This window comes from Erythranthe guttata, chromosome 8, assembly GCF_056151865.1.
Source record: "Erythranthe guttata isolate IM_541 chromosome 8, IM_541, whole genome shotgun sequence".
Classification (NCBI taxonomy): Eukaryota; Viridiplantae; Streptophyta; class Magnoliopsida; order Lamiales; family Phrymaceae; genus Erythranthe; species Erythranthe guttata.
The window spans coordinates 3,003,678-3,030,164 of NC_142540.1; the positions used below are offsets into that span (position 1 = coordinate 3,003,678).

Consider the following 26,487-nt stretch of genomic DNA (forward strand, 5'->3'; position numbering starts at 1 on the left):
TATAAAACCGATAATATGTGTAAAGTTATACTTCGATCTATCTTATTCACTAATATTTTCGATTTCCCTATCGCTCAATTCTCATATTCTATTTTTTAATTCCAAAATTATATATGTTCCACGAACAATATTGTCACTCTCACCCTCTCAATATCAAAAAATTAAATAAATAAATACTTTAAATAATTAATTAGTCGACGAGGAGGGCAGTTCGAATATAACAAGTGCATAATGATAATAATGCTTCTTTTTTTTCTTTTTTTTTTTTTTTTTTTTTTTTTAATATTCGCCAATAATGATTTTCTTTCGTTACATGGTAGAAAGATTCTAAAGCCAACTGTCTCTACGACCACTTCTTGATTTATAATTAACATAATCTTAAATTCTTGATCTCAGTCCCAATTTAAAATAATAATAGTAATTAAACTAATCATCCAGCCAAATATATATATACATGTGATATCTCAGTTTGTTAAAAACTATCCGCCTTATATAAATTTTCCTTGCAAAAAAATTATTATTACAAAGCAAGGCCAAAATAATATGGCCGGATTAAAATATGTATTGCCCTTCATTTCTTTGGTTTTCATTCTGTACGCAGGCGCCGTCACCGCCCAGCTGAGGCAGAACTACTACGCCAACACGTGTCCCAACGTCGAGACAATCGTCAAAACCGCCGTCACCAAGAAATTCAAGCAAACCTTTGTTACCGTCCCCGCCGTCATCCGCCTCTTCTTCCACGATTGCTTCGTCTCGGTAAAATTAAATAAATTTACTTATTTCGGGTGGTATATATATATACGTATTTATAACATGTATAATGATGATTTATATAACGTAGGGTTGCGACGCGTCGACGATAATAGCATCGGCCGGTGGGAACACGGCGGAGAAGGACCACCCGGACAATTTGTCGCTCGCCGGGGACGGATTCGACACGGTGATTAAAGCGAAACAAGCGGTCGATGCCGTCTCGAAATGCAAGAACAAGGTCTCTTGCGCCGATATTCTTGCACTCGCCACTCGTGACGTCATCGTCCTGGTAATTTAATTTTAATTTCAAGATTCATCATTAATTAATAATCTTCTATATACTTTTTAAAATCATGTAAATTAAATAAAAATAATGAAAATATTTTGCACACACACACACACACACAGTCTGGTGGGCCATCGTACGCAGTGGAATTGGGAAGATTGGATGGATTGAGTTCGACAGCAGCAAGTGTTGAAGGGAATCTTCCTAAGCCAACTTTTACTTTGAATCAGCTTAATGCCATGTTTGCTTCTAGAGGTCTTTCTCAAGCTGACATGATTGCTCTTTCAGGTATAAAAAATAAATTTTTTTTTTTAATTTTTTTTTTAATTTAATAGGGGTTTATTGTAGTATTTAGTTTTAATACGTGGTCAAATTATAATTTTTTAAAATTAATCTTACAAGTAATCATGCAAAACAAAAGACAAGTAGTGTTGTAAAGTCAACCATATTTATATTTTATTTTAACAGCAAAAAAGTCAACCATAAATAAATTGAACATGGGCATGTGAAAGACAACTCATTTTACCGTCCACGACCACAAAAAAAAACACGTGCGAACCACGATTTCTTCATGAAATTACAATTAATAGGGTAAATTATGAAAAACTCCCTACACTTGGATTAAATGACAAAAACAACCTCAACCTATTAGTAAGTATCAAAAAAGACCCTGAGGTTTGTTTCCGTCTTACAAAACCCCTTCCAGTGTGATTTTTCACGGATTTTTTTTTTATATTTTTTTTTAGGGAATAGACTTTACACAATTTCAATTTTTATTTTTTTATTTTTTTTATTTATCACCTATTTAACATAAGGTATAATAGATTGTGCACATTTTCTGTTAAAAAACTCGATCAACAATTAATCAGATGGAGATTTTGGTTATTACGAATAGATGAGAGTGTTTTTTGTTATTTAGTCGTAATTTTCTGAAATTAATAATTCTTCAATGTGCGTGCAGCCTGCCACACGGTAGGATTCTCCCACTGCAACAAATTCGCGAACCGGATATACGATTTCAGCCCGAATAGCTCGGTTGACCCGACCCTGAACAAGCAATATGCGACCCAATTGCAGGCAATGTGCCCGAGGAATGTTGACCCGCGAATAGCTGTCGACATGGACCCCACAACTCCGCGGAAATTCGACAACGTCTACTTCAAGAATCTGATAGATGGGAAGGGACTATTTACTTCTGACCAGGTTCTTTTTACTGATGCCAGATCCAAAGGCACCGTCAACACGTGGGCTACGAATTCTCAGGCCTTTAACACTGCTTTGATCCAGGCCCTTACCAAATTGGGCCGGGTCGGAGTCAAGACCGGAACCAATGGAAATATCCGTTTTGACTGCGGAAGATTTAATTAAAACCAAATTAATTCCATTAAAAAAAACCAAGTCAATTTTATTGATTAATAGCAATTTTTGTGGCGTGGGAAGTATATTCGATTCGATTCGTTTTGAAGTTGCTCTAATAAGAGGTTGTCACCGGTTCATTTGCATATGCACAATTTGTTTTTTTGTTTCGATTGAACATTTGAGTGTGCCTAAGGCCTGATTTCGTTGTCTTGTAATATATATATTCATTTAAAATATTCTTCTTCATGTTGAGTTCTACAAGATCGTTTGTTACATGTTACATTTGTTGAACTGCAGTACTAATGTAGGTGTACAAATTTATATATTTTTAAAACACCTTTACACGTGCCTTTTCTGTTGACGTTCAATGCAAACATCTCATCTTTTTAGAAATAAACACATAATACTCACTTAACCGACTGTCATCATTTGCTTCTGTTTTTGAATAAATTTTGGCAAACACTACCCAAATCGAAATCGGATAAGATTGTTAGGTAGGATACACATGGGTCTTCCTTAAAATAATTAGAAAATAAATAACAAGTAACAGGGAATGAATAAATCAGTTGACATTATTGGATATATATAAATAGTTCATTATAAAGTCAACAGTTTAAAAAAGGGCAATTTTCTACAGATTGGTATTTTAGTATTAATAATAATAATAATAATAATAATAATAATAATAATAATAATAATAATAATAATAATAATAATAATAATAATAATAATAAAGAAGAAGAACTTGATCAAGTATACATCAAAAGCCAGTTGTTCAAAAGTGTGAACAAAGATGCTACACGCAAACGTGGTAAGAACATATTAGTCTGCTTTGTCTGAAAATGACAACTTCATGGGATTTGAATAGTATATATGGATCAAGTGTTTGTCTTTCTGCACGTGTGTGTGTGTGTGTGTGTGTGTGTGTGTGTGTGTGTGTGAGATTTATTTAGAAGAATTCAAAACCTCTGTCTTAGCAGGGTAGACGAAGAAGCTTTACGATAACACCACGAAGTACCAAGAAACGAGATTTATCAATAATCAAATTAAAAGATAAACGAGGCGCAAAAAAATAAATACAAAATTACCTAAACGAAGTGGCTACAATCTTATAACAAGTATCCTATGATGTAATCACCTCTGCCAACATATATACAAACTCGATACAAAATTTTCCGCAGCGTCGACAAACACTGTCACAAGAGTTTTTCTAGAGTCACAGCGAAAGCCACAGCTGTGACGAAAAAACTCTCCTTAATCACAGTCAAAATCTTCCAACAGTACCTTCTCAAGACACACCGGCCAATCACATCCAAGCATCCACGGATTCAACTGCATCGCAACTCGAAAATCAGTCATCGACACGTAAGATCTTTGTCCACACACAACGGGCCCCACCTCGTTTATTGCAGCCCGTGAATCTGCCAAGTCGAGACAGGGTTTCAGTAACCTCTTCATAAAAGCATCGAGCCCATTGTTCAACAAGTCAACACAATCCGTCGAGACGTTTAACAAACTCTCGGCCCCCAATCTTCGCTCAACCCTTCTCCTTAAACAACTCGCCTGATCAGTAAGCTCAGCTTTGTAATAACAAGTGTTGGAATTATCAATAGAGGGTAGCGATTTTCTTTGTTTTCCTCTTGCATGAAGACAAACACCTAGCGGAGCTCTAATAGGGCTTCTTCGAATACGAATGCACGAGGTTCCGGAAACTTCTTCACGCTCTTTATCGGGATTTTTTTTGGGCTTGTGGGTCCTACGCTTCTTAGGGGATGGAGGGAAAAAAACGTCCGCGTGGAGAAATTGAAGACTATTTCGATATCCGTTTGTTAATTTCGCCACATTTAATGAAGATTGCGGTTTTCGAATAATGGCATTCTTGATAATAGCTCGAACGAGCTTGTTGTGGAGAGAGACGTTGTCTCTTCCTAATAGCACAATACAGAGTTTATCGAACTCCGATTTGCTGAGCTGGAGATTTAGGTACCTATTTAGAAGATTGAAGTATTTTTCGGATTTTTTATGACCTACCCCCATTTCGATACGGTGTTGTAGCTCAATTGTATCGATTCTAAGGGGGAAATGCCGATCCAAGTTCATCATTTTACCATGAAAAAAAAAATATGGAATGTGAAATCAGACAGAATCTAATGTACTCAGTTCTTGACAAGAAAACCTTAATTCTTGTCTTCCCCAAGGGCAAAGTAAGTCAACGACAGTGAGAATGGTCAACACTGCACACTGACACCGAGAATTTCTGCAAAAAAAAAAAATTTGAAATCCCCAAATCCAGAACAACTTAAAATCACTTCATAATCTCATAATCGAACTTTACATAAATCAGAAATCACGATTAAATAAACCTAATTACGCCATAATTAGACAAGAAAACACTAAATTCAGACACCAAAGCAGCGTCGATTACTCAATTAATCCAAGTGAAATCTCTAAACCCGTCATAAAATCCCCTTGTGGAATGGCATTGAAAGAAATATATACACACCGATCAACAATTCAACTTGAAGAAACAAACGGAAAAAGAAAAAAAAAATAATAAAAAAAAAATCTCACCTGATTTGATTAAAAGAACTTCAAATATTTCTAGGAACAAACAAATTGAAAAACGAGGAGAGAGGGTAGTCGAGCTTCAGGATGGAGTTTAGAGAGAGAGAGAGAGAGAGAGAGAGAGAGATTTGGGCGTAGGGCGGTTGGAAATTATGGAAGCTTCTTTATCAGGTCAAAGGAAAGTCAAAGGCACGTGCGGTTTTTTTACAGGTGCGAAATGGTGAACGGAGGGAATATAATCCCTCTCCCACGGAGGAAAGGTTCTGTTTGGCTTTCTAATAATAATTGGGTTTCAGACCAAATTTTCTGTCTGAGGTTTGAGGTCAGCGGATAACTGCTCCAAACACGTCTTGTTGCTTGTAGGGACCGAGTTGTTATATTGGAACAGTAACGCCTGGAGAAATAAAAAATTGTACTTTTTATAGATTCTGTGACAAAATAATTATGATTCAAAATTTGGTCACACATGTTAAAAATAGTACTAGCTATTAGGAATAATCAAGTACTATTTCAATTAATTTCATTTTCATTGAATTAATACTCTCTCAATCATTATTAAAAGATCAAAATTTTAAAAAAAATTAAATGAATTATTGATTTTGGAATTTATCATCTTGAGAGTCAACCCAATAATCCGCCAGTCCAGTTCGTGGATCCAAACCCAACAAGAACAGGCCCACAATCTAAATCTCACAAAATCAGACTTTAATGTATGCCCAAATTATGATTTTTAAGTTTTAATTTTTTAATTTTTTTTACTTGTGTAATTACATTTTCCCGATAATTATATTTTTTTTTACGCTCAAATGGAAGCTTCTTTGTTTATAATTTAATTTTATTAATGTTTTATTATTTATACTAGTAATTGTACCCGTGCGATGCACGGGACAACAAATTGCATTGTTTTGATGTTGTAAGAATATAAACAAACGTTTGATGTATCGTATGATCAAAATTCTATTATACTGGAACATTATTAAGTATACTACACACACAAAAAAAGGACATAACTTTACTGTTGAATAATTTTTCAAATTAATTGAATCAGCTAATACCAGTAGATTGAAAATTTGAACCAGGAAAAAAATCATCAATTATATCTTTCATGTTGAGCTTAAAAGTAATTAGATTTAATAACTAAGTTAACATAATCAAAACTAAACTATCGACAACATACCATCGTAAAAGGCCATCTATACATCTTGCATCGGAACTAAGCCCTTCTCCACTGCCTCATTTTAAGACTGTTTTGCCACTGGAATTAACAATTGGAAAATTAAGAAACAAAAATAAATATAAACAATAAATTAAATATCGCATACAAACAATAAGTCTTGAAGGTCGACTTCCAATAGCTTGTGGCTCCGCCCATTTTTGGTTAATTTTCTCAAATCATCCCTTTCAATAACATGTCCAATAACATATAAAATGAAATAATTGTTATACATAAAATTTGAAAACTTTGGTATAAATTAATGAAACACATAATTTAACAAAATGAAATTACCTATAAGCCATGATGGAAAAAGATGTAAACTAATTGTCACACAGTCAATAGGATGAAGAAGAAGATAAGAAACAAAATCTAAAGTCGGGTTACCAAAAGAAGAAGCCTTAGGTAGGGAAGAAATGAAATTCAAATGTTGCAGACATTCTGTGAAACGATGTCCCAAAATCCGCTAGGGATGAAAATCAGATTTATTTACCCTTTTCTGTAAAAATCGAAAATCAGATTATTATAAATAATATCTAGGAGAATTTGATGAAAATCGATAATAATATTTAAAATAATATTTAGGAGATAAAATTTGATAAAAAAATCAAAAAATAATATTTGGGAGATAAAAATCTGATAAAAATTGAAAATAAAATTTAAAAAAATAGTTAGGAGATAAAAATTTGATTAAAAATCGAAAATAATATTTCAAATAATGTTAATGAGATAAAAGTTGATAAAATATGAAAATAATAATTAGAATAATATTTAGGAGATAAAATATGATTAAAATCAAAATTATTATTTAAAATAATATTTAGGAGATAAAAATTTGATAAAAAACGAAAATAATATTTAGGAGACAATAATCTGATAAAAAACGAAAATAATATTTAAGAGATAAAAAACTAATAAAAACATGATAAAACTCGAAAAAATATTATTTAGGAGATATAAATTTGATAAAATTCGAAAATAATATTTAGGAGATAAAAATCTGCTAAAAGTTGAAAATTATATTTAAAATTATAGTAAGGAGATATAAATTTGATAAAATTAAAAAATATTATTTATAATAATATTAATGAGATAAAAATTTGATAAAAATAAAAAATAATATTTAGGAAACAAATATCTGATAAAAATAAAAAATAATATTTAAAATAATATTTAGGAGATACAAATATGATAAAATTCGAAAATAATATTTAAAATAATATTAAGGAGATAAAAACTTGATAAAAATTGAAAAAAAATTACAAATATGACATTAGGGTTTCTTAGGGTTGCCCTAGCGTTTCTTTCTTTTATATATAAGATTATAATAAAAAAAATGAACTATAATTGTTTTCAGTTTTTTTTTTTTATATATATATATATATATATATATATATATATATATATATATATATATATATATATATATATATATAATATATATATATATATATATATATATATATATATATATATATATATATATATATATATATATATATATATATATATACATATATATATATGGATAAATTGTATAATAAATGTCGTTCGAGCTTTAATAATACCGTTACGACTTCAAACGTGATTTTGATCATTTTTAATTCCAAATTTTGCAAAACCAGATAAATAGAATTTGTAGTATTCTGAGTTAGTTTTCTAATCCAACTTTAATCACCAAAATTGGATGTCGGACGAGAAAGATATACATAAATCAATGGATATTGCCCACAACTTTGATGTAATGAGGTATCTAAAATTCAAAATGTGACTCATTCATGCATAACTTTGTCATACGACATCCAATCTAGCGGATTTAAGTTGGATTAGAAAGCTAACCCAAAGGAGTACAGTTTTTGTGTTTTCAATTTTGCCAAAATCAAAATAGAAATATGTCAAAATCAGGTTCGAAGTCAAAACGACATTAGTGACATTGAAACGACGACATTTAACATTTCAGTTCTATTTATAATCCAAATAAAAATTAATATTAGTTCGCGCTTATGAATAACAAAGAAAATTACTCAGAGCTCAAACTTAAGGGCTTGAAAAACTCGAGCTAGAGCACATGAGCCCGAAAACTTTCCGTTTGTTCCCAAGAAACCCTTGTATAAAAAAAAAACTTTTGATCGGAGCAAAAGGCACTTTTAATTCAAACTCTTTTCGATATAACAACCGTTAAAAATATTCTTTAAAAAAACATTAATCATGGTTACGTTTCACGTTTTCGTTTAGTATGTATTACAACGAACTAATCAGTGACTCGACTCAATCCACGATGAAGTACGTAATTTTCTGTGTATTTGTTTCCTATGAATACCAAATACTAATGCATACATAAATGTCAGAAATTGCAATTACAAAACAAAGAAAACGAAATATCATATGATTCATATGATCGATCGAGATCAAGATCGATCGAGTACCGTTTTTTCCCGAAAATAAAACAACAGTCACCTACATGTTAAATAACTGATAACATCTGAAATTAAACTCAGCTGATAAATTAAAATTAATTATTTAAAAAAAAAAAATTTTAAATAGGTATCCAAGCAGTAGCAAAAACAACATTATGGCCTTTCCACGTAAGCACGAGATGATCTTCTTCTTCCCTCTTGAGCCCCCACCCAGCTGCGTGTTCATCAAGCATGTTCTTCACTTCTGCAATGGCTTCTTCGCTGTATGCAACCCCGCCGAATCCGGCGCTCCTCATTCTCCGGACCCACTTGCTCTTCGGCTCGAGCCGTTCGACCCGGCGGTTCCCTTCGTGCGAGACCACGTTCTCGATCTTCCAGCAGATGTCCGCCTCGTACCACTGCCTCTGCTTGCTTCCACGTGGCAGGAACGTGTCCACCGTGTCGTACGGTATCCATAGGTAGTTGTACGCCGACCGGAGCCTGCTCGCCAGGTTTCCCGACGTGAAGTCGGCGTCCTCGTCGACGAGCACCACCACCGTCGGGTCCAGACCTCGTACCGCTTTCAGGAACATTGTCCGGAGGGAGGCGGCGGCGGTTTCGTAGGTTAGGGTTTGTTGTTGTTGTTCTTCTTCTTCGGGTATGTAGTGGAGCATCATGTGGCAGTTTATGACTAGGGCTTCGCGGCCGTTTTCTGCGCGGCGGAGCTGCTGCATTCGGAGCTGGTCGATCAGAGAAGAGAACCCGTTTGATGAGGTCGAAGGGACGACCCTGAATTCCATGGCGACGTTTCTTGATCTGGCGAAGTTCACCAGTTTGGTGCCCAGCTCCTCGTACGAGAGGTCCAGCATCGGAGGGAAGTCTTCCATGGCTCCGGCGACGGTGAGTTTCACCAGCGGCGGGCCGTCGAGGCGGGCGGCGATGGCGTCTATCAGGGTTGGGATCTGCATGCAGTGGGTCAGGCTCAGATCGACTATGTGGACCACAGGGTAGCCCTCGACGGCTTCCAGGACGGCGGCGTTCGCCGCCGTGAAGCCGAACCGGTGCCAGGGGGTCAGGTCGACGAAGCTGGCGAGCTCGATGATGGAGAATCTGTGGGTGGAGGTGGTGGTGGGGTCGGAGGCGGCGTGGACGTTGGCGACGGCGGAGAGGAGCTTGCAGTTGCCGGACATGGCGGCGCGTGAGATTAAAGCGCGGAGGAAGCCGCAGGTGAGGCGCTGGTTGGAGTCGCCGTCGGGAGGGGCGATGTTGTTGAGGACCCAGAGGATCTGCTGGGCGAGGGTGGCGTCGTTGGTCTCGATGGCGGTGGCGCAGTGGACCAGCAGCTGCTCCATGCAATTGGCGTCGCCCAATCTCCCCTGCAGAGACTTAGATGTAGGAAAATAACCGGGCCATGACCCGACCCGCAAAACTTGGTTCTTGTTCATCGGGTTAAAAGAAGGCGGAGTAGTACTGATAACACTACTCTGGTGCAACGGCGGCGGAGGAGGAGGAAAAGTCTCCGTGAATTGCATCATGTGGAATATAATTAAGGGGTATACCGTATACGCGTCTTTTTTTTTTCAAGATTAAAAAGGTATTGTAGAGAGAGAAAGTGAATTTGAAGAGAGAGAAAGTGAATTGAGAAGAGAGAGTAGAGAGACAGAAAGGAAAGAAAGGGACAAGACTAGTAGTGGTACCTGGCCATTGGGAAACGAACCATTATTATTTTTTTGTGTTTGTAAGAACAAAAAATTAATTCTGCAATACAAATTGACTGTTCATCTTTTTTCAGCTTCACGGAAGTAGAATTATTCTTCTTTTATCCATGCAGTGAAAAGAACCTGTCGGAAATCTTGATTCTTGATTTCTTGATTTTGCAGAGCTTTATTATATTCTTTCAGCAGAGCTAGCTGAGAAAAAAATATAGAGAGAGAAGAGAAGTGAATATATATAAGAAGAGGAGGAGGAGGAGGAGGAGGAGGAGGAGGAGGGGCGGTGGGGAAGCGGTGGAGTATGGTGGCCGGCGAAAAGGGGAATAAATTTGTAAGGAAGTGGGAGTTGGAATTTGTCATGTAACAAAGAGTAAAGACTGAAAGCAGTTTTGGTTTGGCTTACTCACGGGCTATATCTATACATCATCATGCCCAAATCATTTTTATACGCATCCATTATTAATTATATATTTATGTAATTGAGTACAACTATATATTCTACAAGTATGTACTAGACTCAATTTGTAACTTTCCAGTGCCATAATTTTTTTTTTTTGTTTTTATTAACTTTATATGATGAATTTTCTTCGTACCGAGTACCGAATACAGGTGGGACAAAAGTTTTTCGGTAAACGGCCATATCAAATACTTTTTCGCTACAGCAAATTCTAGCATTTACTAAGACCCCCAGATTGTTGCAATTGTAAAAGATACATTTCGTAACAATTTTCTAACGTAGCAAAAAGATTCATAGCAAAACTCCTTTTTATTGGGTATCGGTCATACTGATAACCCTATATTTAATTCTTGGATAGCTATGTTGAATGACTATCTCAACCAACAGTTTAAACTGTTAGGGAAATATATCATGTAATATTAATATCTCCAATAAAGTCTTTTCTAATTTTTGAATATTCATCATTGAAAAAATTAAATAGTTGATGATTGAGAATTAATACTTACATCAAGATCGATACACTTTTTTTCTGAAGTGAATGGTTATTTTAGAAAAAATGAAATATTTATATAGTGCTTTGCCTCCTTGTAGAGCTTGTTTGAGAATATATATTCATATTATTGATTAATTAAATTGAAAAAAAAAACGACAATATAAATGATACTATAATATGAGATTGTTTGATGGCTGAAAATTATGATTATATTATCCTTGTATTTTACCACATTTGGAATTTAGTTGATATTTTATCATATTTGGATTTTTATTATATATGAGAACAAGACTTGTAGTTGATTGTGGTGTAACATGTCCAAAATACTTCTAATTTAAATTAGTAATCAACACTATTTCTGAAAAAGTGGTTAATTTAGACAATGAAAAGCAAAACTGGAATTATTAATGATGTGGACTGGTTTGGATTAAAATATTATTCTCATTCTTGATTAAAATATATACGAGAGAACGTAAATAAACCATACTATAGACTGATCATGCATGTATAACAAGTTTTATCTAACAACTGTTGACAAAGGAATCCTGCGTCAGTTGATACGGACTCACTTGTTCCAACCGTTAAATCATCCGGCCTGCAAGACATCGTTAAATCATCCGGCCTGCAAGACGGTTCATCTTTTATCATATATATTTAATGTGGTGCATGGAGCCATAATTGTAATTTTTTTTTTTTGATAAATATGGAGCCATAATTGTAGAAGCTAGAAAAAATATTTATTTTTTTTGTATTAGAATTCATGATTCTTAATTAACCTAATTTTAGGTCTTAATATAATGGTCTATCAAGCGGCCTAATCCTAGCTAGGTCTAAAATATACGGCAATAGAGACAAGAATTGATGTAAAATAAAAATATCCAAGAATAACGAGAGTGACTAATAATTAAAGAAAATTAAATAAATAGAGCTGCATGTTGGTTCGTTGTAAAATAATTAATATTTAAAAAAAATAAAATAAAATAATAATAAAAAAGAAAAGGAGAGAGAGATGCATGTTAGGTTTTCGCAATCGATGGGCCCTCAAAAGAGTGAGGCAGCCTAAGATTTGTGCATGCATATGTAATAGAAACAATTTTAAGGGTCTTTTTCCGATAGGAATTAGGATATGATGATATCTCCCTGTTTCTAGATTTCCAACTTTATTTTTTATATACATATATCTTTCATTTTACATCTAGGTTTTATTTCATCGAAAATAAATCTTAAAAAATATGTGTGTGTGTGTGTGTTCTTTTTGTTTGTGGGTCACTCGCACACACTCATGCACACATACATGCACACACACACACAAAAACACACACAGTGGAGAGAGAGAGAGAGAGAGAGAGAGAGAGAGAGAGAGAGAGAGAGAGATGGAAAAAAAAGGAAGAGAAATATGGAAATGAAATGTAATAAAAAAGCTTATCCAGTAGGAATTGTTGATATCCACCAGAAATAGCGAAGAAACCCTGTCATGTAAGCGACCCAACACCATTTCATTTCCAACACTATCATGTGAAGATCTCTCTCTCTCTCTCTCTCTCTCTCTCTCTCTCTCTCTCTCTCTCTCTCTCTCTGTGTGTGTGTGTGTGTTAGGGTCCATATTTAATATTTTATCTCTTTTATATACTTTCAATTTATATATAAATGGACTTTCTTCCACACCACATGTGATGCACTTTTTTAAATTTCTTACCAAAACAAATAAATTAAGTACAATAAGTAAAAAAAATAAAATGAAATTGATCGAAAACTTTGGGTCTCCTAAATGCCAACCATACCCCACCTTTTAATAGACCACTCGGGACATTCATATTTCCCGTATTTTAGACGATCCGGTCATTCAATAGGGTATCAAAGTCGAGAGAAATTGATTAAGCCAAAATTATATTATATTGGATTTATCATCATCACATGAGAGCTACCATATATTAGAATCACGAATTACTTCTTACGATCAAATGTCGCTCACCTTCATAACTTGATTATCGGGCAAAGCTCGAATACGATCATGAGGAATTTAAATAAATAAAAAAAAAAACCAATTTGTTGTAGTTTGTTATATTATGATAATCGAGTTTTCCTTATTAAAAAAGATTATTGTATTATAATCACTTCCTCGATCAGAGAAAATTGCCTTTGATCTGAAAATCAATCAGCTTACATCAGCATCATAAACAAATTAAATTTAAAAAAACACAGAACACACTTTTCCACACACTCAGATGTACGTATATAGGCAACGAGAATTTATTAAACGAATATAAAACACATTGGAAAATAACATATCACAACAAAAAACTACATATTCATCCTCAATTTTTCAATATAAACACCATATCTATAGTTCATGCTGAAAAAGACTAGTCCATGCATTTCTATTTTTCAAATAGTACCATCAATTTAATCAAAATAATATTCCCATTGTTGTTTCTTACAACTAATTAATAATCATATAGATCAAAATAAAATAAAAATACAAATTATTATGAAATCCAAAAGCACGAGGAGAAAAGCTGACTCACTTTTTGTCCCATATTGTCCTTTTTTTTAATTTAATAGAATTTAATAGAATGTGAGCATTAGAAGAATCTTGAGGGAAGCACAAAGGGATAATCAAGTAAAGTTAAATTCATTAAATTAAATAATACATATCGATAATTTTGAGGTATACAAAAACTAGAGGACACCCTGTTTAATTTGTGTCAAATTAATTAAACAATTTTTAATAATTAATTTTTGGAATTTCTCCCACAGGAAAAATTCTGCACCATCCAATACTGGTGCTAATTAAATTCAGACAACACGCAAAACAAAGAGCATCAAACTTAAAACAAATAAAAGTAAATTAGTGGAATATTAATTAATTAATGTAACACTAACACCATGCCCATGCACGTGGCTAAAAGATGCGATGAACCCACAAGATTTCTCTACATTTGATCCAGAAAAACAGCACATGAATTTAATGTTTTATGAATGTCTGAAGAATAATGCTATTAGTGTTGTAATAAAACGAGGTAAATTAAATGGAATTAATTGCCTAGATGATATGGAAGCCAAATGTATAGAGACACGGTTTTTTGTATCTAACTACACAGAAAAAGAAAAAAAGAAGGGTGAGATTAGGTTTTGGTTTTGGTTTTCGTGTAAGTTTTGCATTGATGCTGTCTGGTTGGTTTTTGGTGGATTATATTCAGTGGCGGAGCCAGGAATTCGAGACAGGGTGGGCTTAACATAAACGAGGGTTGGGGGGCAGCGCCCCCGATTTTTTTTTTTTTGATTCATTCACATAAAAATATAGCACAAAATAACTACAAATTTATAAACTTAAACTAATATAAGCTATATTAAATTACTTGGGTGGGTGGGCTTAACATTGACGGGGGTTCGGGGGCAGCGCCCCCGATTTTTTTTTTATTCATTAACATAAAATAGCATAAAATAACCACAAATTATAAACTTCAACTAATATAACATAAATTTTTTGATAGATAAGCTAAACTAAATTACTTGGGTGGGCTAAATTAAACTATTTGGGGGGCTAATTATATATAGATATAATATATAGTATAAATTTTTAAATAATGAGAGTGGGCTGGAGCCCACCCTTGCCAAAGGGTGGCTCCGCCACTGATTATATTCCGTGAGTACGATTTACATTACCCAATCATTACTAAATTAATTAATATTGTACTCAGTAAAGAAATAAATAATTTCTCAATTTATTATTTTTCCGTAACACGTTGTTCGAGTATTTTCGACTAAATTTATGAATTGACAAATGAATTGTTATGAAATAAAAAATGTGTGTGTGACAGAAACGCAAACAATCACTCACAACCTAAACACTAATTTATTGTGGTTCGACTCGATGAGTCCGCTAATTAAACAATAAGCAATATATTGATCAAGAGTATTACATATTACATCAAGTCTCAGCAATCAAAACCATCGCACACACAGTTGTTTGAGTATTTTTCGACTAAATCGATAAATTGACAGACGAAATGCATAAATTGACTACCTTAATAATAGACGTATGTTGACATTAATTCAAATATATATTGATTCACAAATTAATTTACTAAGAAAAGAACTAGGTAAAGAAAGGGGATGTGATAAGCATCGTTTAAGTTTAAAAAATACCGTTTTCACTTTAAAGATGATTTTAACTATTTTGGAATTTGAATATAGCAAAACTTAAAACAGGGAAATTGTAGTTCTTTGAGTTAGCTTTTGAATCCAATTTCAATCACCACGATTGGGAGTCGTGTGAGAAACATATAAGTTAATCAATGAACATATATCATCCACAACTTTAATGCTTTGACTTATCTAATATTCAATATGCAGCTAATTCATGCATAAATTTGTCACCCCAACATTCAATCTAGTTGATTAATATTCGATAAGAAAGCTAATTAACTCAGAGAGCTACGGTTTCCGTGTTTTACATTTTGCTAAAATTAAAATAGAAAAGGGTCAAAATCACGTTCGAAGTCAAAACAGTATTAGTAAAACTGAAATGGGATTTAGTATTTCAGTAAAGAAAAATACATAATAAATAATTCATAAACGGAATCTCCAAGCCGGTGGAATGTCATTGGATCATAAAGGATTGATGTTGTATGATTTCATACATGAAATGGTCTAGTCACTATCAGGAGAACATATATTAGTACAAAGAAGATTTGACTGAGTGTGCAAAAATTGTAATTGAAATGAAATCAAATAAAACAATTAAAAAATTAAATTGAATTAGAAAATTTTGAATGAAACTATAAATATTTTATTGCAATACATTTTGTAATATTTAAATATATTTTGTAATAAACTAGGATAATTTTCTATAGGAGGGAAATTTGAAGTAGAAAGCCTATCTCGAGTAAAATGAAATTCAACACTTTGTCGAGTTATCCAGCCCATTCTTATTAATGGGCCTATAGATAATGAGTGGCCCATTGTATAACTCTAAAAGATTATCTCCAAATTTACCAAATATTTCCATGCTTATGCTTCTACTTTCTCTTTCACAAGCTTAATTAATTTGTTAATAATAAAGGTAATTTTTTCATGAAGTATGGTATAGAGGGTGCTTGGCTAAGCTTATAAGCTGTTAAAAATAGTTTAGATGTTTAATAGTTTATAAGCTATTCCAAAATGTTTGGTAATTTATTAAAAGAATCTTAAAAATTGTAAAAATAGCTATTGGAAAGTATTCAAGGTCTTTTTAGAAAATACATTCACTCCAACTTTTTTTTTTATTGAAGATCTTATAATGAGTTAAAATTGTTTATAAGTTCATTATCCAAACACTTTTAAATTTAACTTTAAAAATCAGACGTAATAAATTATCATCTCGTGAAAAAGCTTATCAGACGTAAGATTTTATAAGTTGTTTACCAGGTACACGAATTAGGAAGAGACGTCCACCCCAAAATTAGTTAGGCAAAACTTGGATATTTAGAGTATCACTACAATATTTGGCATATTAGTTATAGATAGAAATGTTTTAAGTAGAGATCGAGGATATCATTCGCTAAATTAAAAGGCAAGCTTTTATTGTTGTATTGGAGACCATATATATATATATATATATATATATATATTCATTTGATCATGATTCATTGTACATACATCTGAATCTAGTTCATTTTGTTTCCACGTTTATCATTTTTCTTTCAAGGAAAATAACATAAAAATAAGTCACGTGCTCAATTTAGATTCATGTGAGTCGGCATGCATGCACCTCTGATTAATATCCTAGTCATGATCGATTTAGATTCATTATATTTTTCCTCCACATACAATTTCTCACCATTTTAGATTTGTTTAGTGGTCACTATTCTCAATTTTTTCTTTAAACACAAAAAGTAAATAAAACAATATATGAATTAAGTGATGAATAAATTAAATATTTCTTTTCCTTGTTCTATAATTATATGAATTATTTAATAGAATGGATGCCTCGAAAGTAATTGGCCTTGAAACCACATGAAAGGCCACATACTTGCCATCACGCTTTGTGGCCGACAAAGGGGTCCAACAAAGTACTCCAGCTGTTCCATAATATCTGTCTCTTTTGAGTATTTTTTTTTCATATTATCTGTCACCTTAAAATACCAATGCTGCATTAATTGCTTATTTTTTCAATTTTACCCTTATTAACTCTATAGCACACTTCCTGCAGTAATTAATAAACACGGGTCTTTTGGTCCATCAATACCTATTTTCTTAAAATCAAAACATATTTATTGAGATTCTTAAGATTTGTGCTAAGGTGAAAATCATATAGAAATGACTAAAACAACCTTTATTATTTAATAATTTATAAGATAAAAATAATGATTAGAGTTTCATTAATTAGGTTAAAACAGGAAAAATGCATTTAATGCAGTATTGGAAATCTAAAGTGACAGATAATATGGAACAAAAATATTTATAAAAAAAATCAGTTATTGTGATATAGAGGGAATATTAAAAAAAAAAAGGAATTTAAAAAATTTGAAAGAAAAAAACTTGTTCTAAAATCAGAAATTCTCAAATGAAATTCAAATATTTTTACTTTTCATTAATCACTTAAAAGTAAAAATAAATAAAAATGTTGATAGGCCTACATCTGAACCAAGAAACTTGGAAATGTGTTGTCCCATTGTCCAAGTTCAATGAAATCCACGTCACACAAAAATAATAAAGTATTAATATATCCCCCTTATCTACAATTAAAGGGTGGCGAGGGGCCACCACGAATGCGGCGGCGTTCGCCATCATCCGGCAGAAGCTTTCAGGAAAATCGATACAGATCACAGATCGATGATGATAAGTTATATAAATTCTCAACCAATAATAAATTTATGATGACAAATAATTAATATAAAATAATAAATTTGCAGTCAACTTGCATAGACCCTCAAACATAGGAACCACAGATATATAAAGCTTTGTCGTCGTATATATATAGATTTCATAGTGAGGGGACTAAAACAAAGATTTTAATTAATCGACCACATTAATTACAAATTAATTAATAATCACAACTTAATTAATTCTTCCAACAAGACACCGATGCAGACGTGGACCATACCAACTTGCACAATAAATCAAACTATTAGTACTTTTTTTGTTTTTGAAATATTCATAAAACAAAATTAAAAAAAATAAAAATTAATCCACAATTTTATTTAACAATAAAGCTACATGGCCAGATTCTGGCTAGCCAGAAAATGGCAATTTTGTAATATTGAAAAAAGTAATAAAGTATAATTACTATTTTGCCCCTATACAATTAATATTTAAATTTGAATATTTTGGTACATTCCTACACAACTTCCAATTTCCTTCCTAACTGGGACCCGGATATTGAATCAGATTTTTTTACCAAAAATAACTGGGACCCGGATATTGAATCAGATTTTTTTACCAAAAATGCTGTGACCTGGAATCGAACTCAGGTCTCGCGCATGTACACAACAATGCAAACCACCGGGGCAGATAAAATACTAAGGACATTACTTCAAATATATATATGTATATATATATATATACCATAACATTATAGTGTAAAATGATTTATAATTATTATTTAAATAATGTTAAATAAATTATTAATTTTTCTATTTATTATTATTCACTAATATATTATAAAATATCATATACAAATTTAAAATATATAAAGAGTCGTTGTTCGATACTCCCAAACATCTATCATTAATTATTATATTCATTATTATTATTATTATTATTATTATTATTATTATTATTATTATTATTATTATTATTATTAATCTCCACTATTGAAAAATACAAATAATTGAATTAACTAACTATATGCTAATGCATGACTTAATACAAGCTCACCTATGTTATTAAAATCGAAAGTGTGATAATTTTTAATAAAAAATAATATCAGATGTTTATTTCAAAAGTATATATTAGTAGTAGAATAAAAATACTACATGTGATTTTTCTTTTAATATTTAGTTAATTAAATAGTAAGATTTGTATTAATTATACTCAAGTCCTTTCAATTATTAAACTTTATTCAAAAAAATTAATCGATTGACATCAATTATTAAATAACGTATTGATATTATTGATTATTGTATATAGGACAATTATTGACAATAATATATATATATATATATATATATATATATATATATATATATATAACAAAAATGTAGATGATGTTTATTTTAACAAAAATAGATCATAACTCATTCCAATTAATCTTCCTACTTTAAAATAAAACTATATAGATGATTAGTAGAATCAAAATACTATGTTATTATTTTTATTTTAATACTTGGTATAATTATATTTTAGAGGGAAAAAGTGTTGACAAGAACATATTAATGACACTAACTAATTATAATTAAAGTATAATATATTTTTAATTGAATTATATCATAAAAAGTAATACAATATAATTCGTAAATATCGTAAAAATCAAATTGTTAATCGTAAGATTTGAATCGATTAAGTTTTCTTCATTGCAACCCATTTTCAAAATAGTGAAGTAGATGAGAATATTTCGTCCTTTTTTGTTGTAGAAATAATAATAATAATAATAATAATAATAATAATAATAATAATAATAATAATAATAATAATAATAATAATAATAATATTTCGTCATTTTTGGTTATTATTATTATTATTATTATTATTATTGAAACTTGTAGAATTGATATAATGTATTTTTTTTTTACTGTACGTGAAAACTAAAAATTTAGAATTGAGGGGTTCTATATTTTAGGAGGGAAAATAGGAAGGGAAATTAGGAAAGAAATTATGAGTAAATCTTGGAGCCAAAACAACTAAGGGCATAAATGGTATTAAATATATGAAAAAATCCAAAAAAATGAAATAAATGCTATTTTGGCCAACCAGATTCTGGCCATTTAGCAAAGTCCTTTATTTAATTTATAGTAATTTCCATTAGGATACATAAACCTAATTATCTAAATTTCTCGTCATGATTACTCTCTCCAATTACCACAAGTTGCATGAAGTGGTTCAATTTTCTTACTCAACACCTAATTATTATATATATATATATATATATATATATATATATATATATATATATCATGGTACAAAGATTAATAATAAAACGCCTCTTTGCCACCTCCAAAAGGCAATATTCTATCTCTTTTGCAAATTGATTTATTTTTCTATTTCAAAACAAAGCTGTTCTGACAGCGGCAAATGTCCCAAACACAACAACATTAATAAAGGCCAATTGTGTTTTCAAACCCATGATTAATTTTCTTATTTAATTCAAAAAAAAAAATTATTGTTCTTTAATTTAGATAAGTATGAATTAGTAGGTCAAATTAGTGTATATATTTTCTTGGCCAATCAGCTTCATCGAGGAACCTTCGCGGCATGCAACTTTTTACAAGTTTAAGCAAATGCTTAAGCTGTTTGACAAGCACTATTAACATAATTAATTAATTATCTTGGCCTAATTTGTCAACTAATTATCATAATTATAGTGTGATTAATTATAATAATACTTCGTGTTTATTCCACTTATTTAAATCTTGTGCCAGCGATTTTACTCAAGAAACAAAACCCCTAATTAATGGAAGAAAGAATAATAAAAAGAAAAACTAAAAATGAAAACAAAAGGAGAGAGATTAAAAGAAATTCTAGCAGCTTTTATTCTTAATTACGACCTAATTAAATTAATTGATTAATTAATTAAAAGAGGTTTAGAAGCTTGATTTCGGTAGGTGGTTGATTTTGGCAGGTAGTCGTTAGAGATTCCTCCGAATTCATAGATGGGCTACCGTGCCGCCGCTTCTCAGGCAAAGGGCTGCTTTTCTTGCCCGTAAAATCCGGCGACAAGCTCAGATCGAGGTCATCGTCCGGTGAACGGCGGCGTTTCTGCACCTTGGGGAGTGAAGTACTCCGGCAAGGATCGTCTTGGATTTTGAACATGATGTCGGTGCACTCGGAACTGTCGTCGGGATCCATAAACTCAGGAAGTGGCTTCAACGCGCCGCCGCGGAGGACGGTCTCCACGGCGGATTGGCAGATATGCCAGTTTCCGGAGGACAGAAGCCCCACGGAACCATTGACGGGGTTCACTGTTCTTCCGGCAGCTTCAAACAACAGGGACTGAAAAAGAGCTGCACACACACACACACACACACACACACACAATTAAAAATAATATATATTATATATGGTGGATCTGCAGCTTCAATATAATGAGTAGGTAATTACCAGGTCTTTGAGTGTCGGGTACGGCGGAGATGAAGGAGATGAGGCCGGCGCGGCCGAAGAATTTGGCGAGGAAGATGGTGGCGTGGCCTTGTGCGGCGGCGGTTTCAATCGACTGCAAAGAAGGCCTCAGAATACAGGTATCGCTACAACCCTTTCGAAGAACCCTACAACCATTGCAGCTCATGATGATATATATTAAATTCCCTGCAGATTATCTATCCGGACATGTAGATATTTTCAAGAAGAATTAGAGAGAGAAAGAAGAGAGAGAGAGAGAGAGAGAGAGAATGGAGGATACATAAAGAGTAAAGAAGAAGTGGAGAATAGAAGAAGAGGGAGATGATCTAGTGGGTTAGGTCATAGGTGTGTGTGTGTGTGTTGACTGAGGAAGTGGAGGCGCGTGGGTGTGTTTGTGCGCGGTACGGTTAGATTCCAAAGTATTGGGCGAAAACGGCTCCGTGTTTCCGCGGATGGCTGTCGTCAACCGTTGGATTACACAATTGATAGTTGATATCCTATTTCACTTTTCATTTTATTTTTCCCACTCTATTTATCCACAAGTCTGCTGCTACTACTCTACAACTATCAAATAAATACCTTCCAAAAAGAATAAGAAAAAATCTAAGTTTATTCCTAAAATTCTAATTTTATTCCAAAAAATTCGAAAAATGTAATGAAAAAAACTTATTCCAAAATAAAAATTTGTCAAATCAAATCCAGCATTTTTTTAGGAATTTCATCTTGTGGGTTCACACACACATATGTGTGTGTGTGTGTGTGTGTGTCAAGGTCCATATTGACTTTAAAGCCCTTCAAACAGCCCAAGACTAGGGCAGTTGACCTCTTTTCCTGATTTGTCTTGGGCTTCTCTTTGTCCCCAAGGCCCATTCCATTTTATTATTATTTAGAAAATAATAGAATTTTCAGAATTATTTTTGAAAATTAAAATCAAGACGAAAAAAATTAATGTCTTTTATTTATTCCAGTTCCAATCCAAAAATTCAGAATTTTGAAAATTTTCGTTCCAATTTCTACACTAGCCTCAATGAGCAACGAAGACACAGCCAAAGATTCAAAATAAGTGAATCATGCTAATTTGTAGGAAAGTTGTATCAATGAACTACGATATTTTCTAATTCAACCACCAATAAAAAAAATCCAGTACTGTTCGCAATTCATAGTGATTCGAGTTTTCAATACTCAAACCTGAGAACAAAAGAATCTGCCAGGCAAATATAATCTATGTTTCTACCAAAATCATCGGACCAGAAACTGGATACAATCCACAGAGATACAACTCCAACAGTCAAGTCAATAATATATGGAGAGTGTTCGATGATGTTGAAGAGACGGGCATTGAACACCAAATGCCCATAACCAGAGATCCAACTCAACACTCAAAACCTGGATGAAAAGAAACACGAGCAAACAATTAATTTCAAATAAACGAAAAACGTTCATAAAAGAAATTCCCTACATCAAGTAGTAACTTATTCATGCTAAAGTTTCGCGGGAAAGCAATGGCGATAAAACTTAACCTGATTTCCCGTTTTTCTGTGAATCGTCTCCCTTATTTCCTCCACTGCGTGTATCGAGCATGCTCTAAGTTCGACTTCCTCCTCGCTTCCAGAATTGATTTCTCTATTAGACTCAATCACACTGGACAAAGAAGGGCTGTATTTTAATACTCCAAGCTGCTCAAGAACTGCAGGCACGATATAATCGGCAAACATCGTCACTGATTTTATGTCGCTGAATTCACCAAATCCTTGACCTTTGAATGCACCCCATAAATCTGCAGCAAATATCTGAGCTCTTTTGTACAGGAAAACTTGGTGCCCTTTATATACTGTATGGTCCCGGAATCCTATAACATCACAAACAAATTTACTTTTTCTTTCGGCAGTATCGATAATTAAAATGCGTATAAAGTAAATATCTTAAACGAGGTTTAAGTAATTGCATTGATTTTACCAGGGAAGTGACTGGTGATGAGAGCAACAAGCTTTGCAACTGATTTTTCGCAAGACTCGACGAGTTTAGATGCTTTACCATCAAATGATCTCTCCAGCTCAAATCCCACCTAAACAATCACGTGAATAAGTAATTAGCATAGTTATACAAACTAAAGAATAACAAAAAAATATGGAGTCACATTATTAAAGAAAGTAGTACCTCGTGCATTAAGCGCACACGCTCATCCTCCAAAGGTAATGGTCTAGGCCATTTCAGCATTTTACGTAGTTCAGGACCTGTTAACCACGATATTTCTCCGTAAGTATTTCATGAAATTTATAGCACCACAAAATTGTCAAAACATATTCACCCATACGAGTGATGTACAGCCAAAAAAAAAAGATGAAATGCAATATGTTCGCCAAGGTGAAATACAAACAGAACAAAGCAATATTTGTAACCAATCTTAATCCTCTCTTATCAAATATCTTCAGATTAGTGTGACATAACATTTTAAGATAATTAGGCAAAATAAAACATTGAAAAATGCTTGATACGATTTTTGTACCAGTGTACTTTTGGAGACGATCAGCATCGAAAGCAGACTTATCGTTCTGAAGAGCTTCCTTCAGTCCCGCAGCCAAATGATCATAACTCATTTCATTATCTGGAACATAAATTTAATTACATTAGTGATGCACTCTTCACTTTCAAACCATGAATCTTAGTATTATATATTAAAAGTCGACATTCAACCAAACAAGGCATAACAATCTTAAAAAACCAACTGATGATTTTTTTTTCTGTTTAAACAGTGAGCAAGGGGCTTATCTTTATCAATCAAACCAGAGCTGCCAGTACAGTATATAAGAGCCATACGACAAATTGAAATGCTATATCGATGAACAAGATACTAACAAATAGTAAATAAAACCACAAAACAGCCAACGTAAAAAATTAGTATTTTAACAAAAATTCACCTGGCCAGAAGCAGAAATTCAGTGCATCCAACACAAACAGATACTGGACAGTGAGAGGACCGTTGTCGAAATAATGAATTCCTTCGAAATTCCACTCCACCTTCGGAATCGAATCTTTCATCTCTTCCGCTACTTTCTCAATCCCTAAAAAAGCGTAACCCCCAATTCAATTTCAACTTCCAAACACACGAAATTGAAACCAATCAAAATGACAAAACAGAGCATTTACTTAACATAACGAAATTCCAAAAAATCATGGCGGCGTAGAATTTAACATCTAGCAGTACGGAAATGGAAAAAGGAAAACAAAAATTAAATAAATAAATAAATAAAATGTTGAAGGACCTGAGGAGTCGACGGTGACATGGGAGGAATGAGAAGCGACCCAAGCAGAGGTAGCCCTAACCTCTTCCATTACCGAATCTAGTGAAATTTTCAGATTCTGTATGGGGGGAATTTTATATGGAGCGGGCGATAGAGACACGACTGATGTGTATGTATAATGTATGTATGTGCGTCGAATTGAAGTTTGAAACCCTAGAAATCGGTGGCGGAAGCGGTGTAGCCAAATAAATGCTAGTGGTGGCTGCGTTGGTTCGTAGTTTCCCGCCGTTTTGTATGTTTCTGGTTTTGCCCTTTTTTCAAGACTTTGACCACACTATATCGCCGCTCACGTGATGTTCGTGGACCTTAAATTATTTATTAAAAATAAATAAATAAATTTAGTATTATTTTTTATATATACAATTTAAATAGTAAACATGATACACTAGAACCTCAATAAATTAATAGCCTCGCTTAAATAATATGTTATTTGTGCCCCGACTCGAGAGCAACGTGCTGAAAATTATTTCTTTAAATTCATATTTCACTAAATTAATAGAAACTGATTGATCACGACTGCATTAATTTATAGAGGTCTAACTGTACGTGGGTACTTGGTGCTAAATGATTTTGATATTTTCATTAAACTTTATTTAAATGGCCTCATATAATTATTAAAAAAATATAATTATATAATATTTTCAAGATAATATTTAATCAATAAAACTCAATATATATATGACTATTGCAGTATATAATCTCAATATATATATATATATATATATATATATATATATATATATATATATATATATATATATATATATATATATATATATATATATATGTATACATATATATATATATGTATATATATATATGATTTCCCAATTCAATTTACACAAAACATTTTTATAACTTTTGTCTTATGGACTGATGTTGGGAAATGCTATGTGCAGATATTTTCAACGGCCCGGAACTTGTTGTTGATTTGCATAGTGGACTAGATGAGTTTTTGGGCCGAAACTTTACATAATTAATTACATATATCCCCTACATTCCATTAAAAAAGAATAACATGATCAATAAAATACTCCATCCGTTTCATTTTAATTGTCGTTTTTTAGCTTCGCACAAAGATTAAGAATTTTATTAAATGTGTCTTGATTTTAGGAAAATGTATGCATTGTGACTAAAATGACATTGACTTATAATTAATAAGAGAGATAAATTAGTTGAAAAAAGGGTATTGGAAATAGTTAATACGGGTATATAAAGGAAATTAAGTAATTAATGAGGTGTTGGAAATTTAAAGTGACAGATAATATGAAACAGAAAAAATTCTCCAAAGCAACAGATATTATGAAATGGAGGGAGTATCTAAACTGCCATTGATTATTAAAAAGAAAAGTGGGGAAAAATATTGTTTTGGTCCCTCAAATTTGCACCAGTTTCTTATTTTGTCCTCCATGTTCATAAAAAATGCATTTAATCCCTCATGTTTCAAAAATTCTAAACTTTTAGTTAGTTTCGTCAATTTTTCCGTTAGTACTAACGGAATCAAGCATGTGCCCGTCACTGCATTAACTGACAGATCGTAACGATAAATTGGCAAAAATGACCGAAACTGTTAAATTATTAAAACACGAGGGACCAAATGTGTTCTTTATAAACATATGAGGCCAAATATGAAATCAGTGTAAAAATCAAAGAAGTAAATTGAGAATAAGATTACCGACAAATGTGGAAGCTTA

General features: G+C 32.5%; 5 protein-coding genes across 5 annotated transcripts; 1 reads left to right on the plus strand and 4 right to left on the minus strand.

Moving 5' to 3' along the window:
* The first annotated feature begins 400 nt into the window (after positions 1–400).
* On the plus strand, positions 401–2,659 carry LOC105975732 (peroxidase 51). The gene is made up of 4 exons (XM_013000953.2): positions 401–756; positions 842–1,042; positions 1,162–1,327; positions 2,001–2,659. The coding sequence occupies exons 1-4, from the start codon at positions 544–546 to the stop codon at positions 2,405–2,407; spliced, it is 987 nt and encodes a 328-aa protein (XP_012856407.2). The 5' UTR covers positions 401–543; the 3' UTR covers positions 2,408–2,659.
* Positions 2,660–3,413: 754 nt separating this feature from the next.
* Positions 3,414–4,647, minus strand: LOC105975740 (uncharacterized). Its single transcript, XM_013000966.2, has one exon. The coding sequence runs from the start codon at positions 4,499–4,501 to the stop codon at positions 3,653–3,655; it is 849 nt and encodes a 282-aa protein (XP_012856420.2). The 5' UTR covers positions 4,502–4,647; the 3' UTR covers positions 3,414–3,652.
* A 3,886-nt stretch (positions 4,648–8,533) lies between these two features.
* LOC148768310 (GRAS family transcription factor) lies at positions 8,534–10,746 on the minus strand. The gene has a single exon (XM_088821652.1). It carries the CDS (start codon positions 10,105–10,107, stop codon positions 8,713–8,715), a length of 1,395 nt encoding a protein of 464 aa, XP_088677778.1. The 5' UTR covers positions 10,108–10,746; the 3' UTR covers positions 8,534–8,712.
* Positions 10,747–20,742: 9,996 nt separating this feature from the next.
* Positions 20,743–22,025, minus strand: LOC105975757 (LOB domain-containing protein 37). The gene is made up of 2 exons (XM_013000988.2): positions 21,474–22,025; positions 20,743–21,376 (listed from the first exon to the last, which is right to left on the minus strand). The coding sequence occupies exons 1-2, from the start codon at positions 21,655–21,657 to the stop codon at positions 20,946–20,948; spliced, it is 615 nt and encodes a 204-aa protein (XP_012856442.1). The 5' UTR covers positions 21,658–22,025; the 3' UTR covers positions 20,743–20,945.
* A 576-nt stretch (positions 22,026–22,601) lies between these two features.
* On the minus strand, positions 22,602–25,047 carry LOC105975767 (uncharacterized). Its single transcript, XM_013000999.2, has 7 exons — positions 24,755–25,047; positions 24,410–24,553; positions 23,998–24,096; positions 23,649–23,725; positions 23,448–23,556; positions 23,012–23,340; positions 22,602–22,877 (listed from the first exon to the last, which is right to left on the minus strand). Exons 1-7 carry the CDS (start codon positions 24,822–24,824, stop codon positions 22,785–22,787), a joined length of 921 nt encoding a protein of 306 aa, XP_012856453.1. The 5' UTR covers positions 24,825–25,047; the 3' UTR covers positions 22,602–22,784.
* Positions 25,048–26,487: the final 1,440 nt, after the last annotated feature.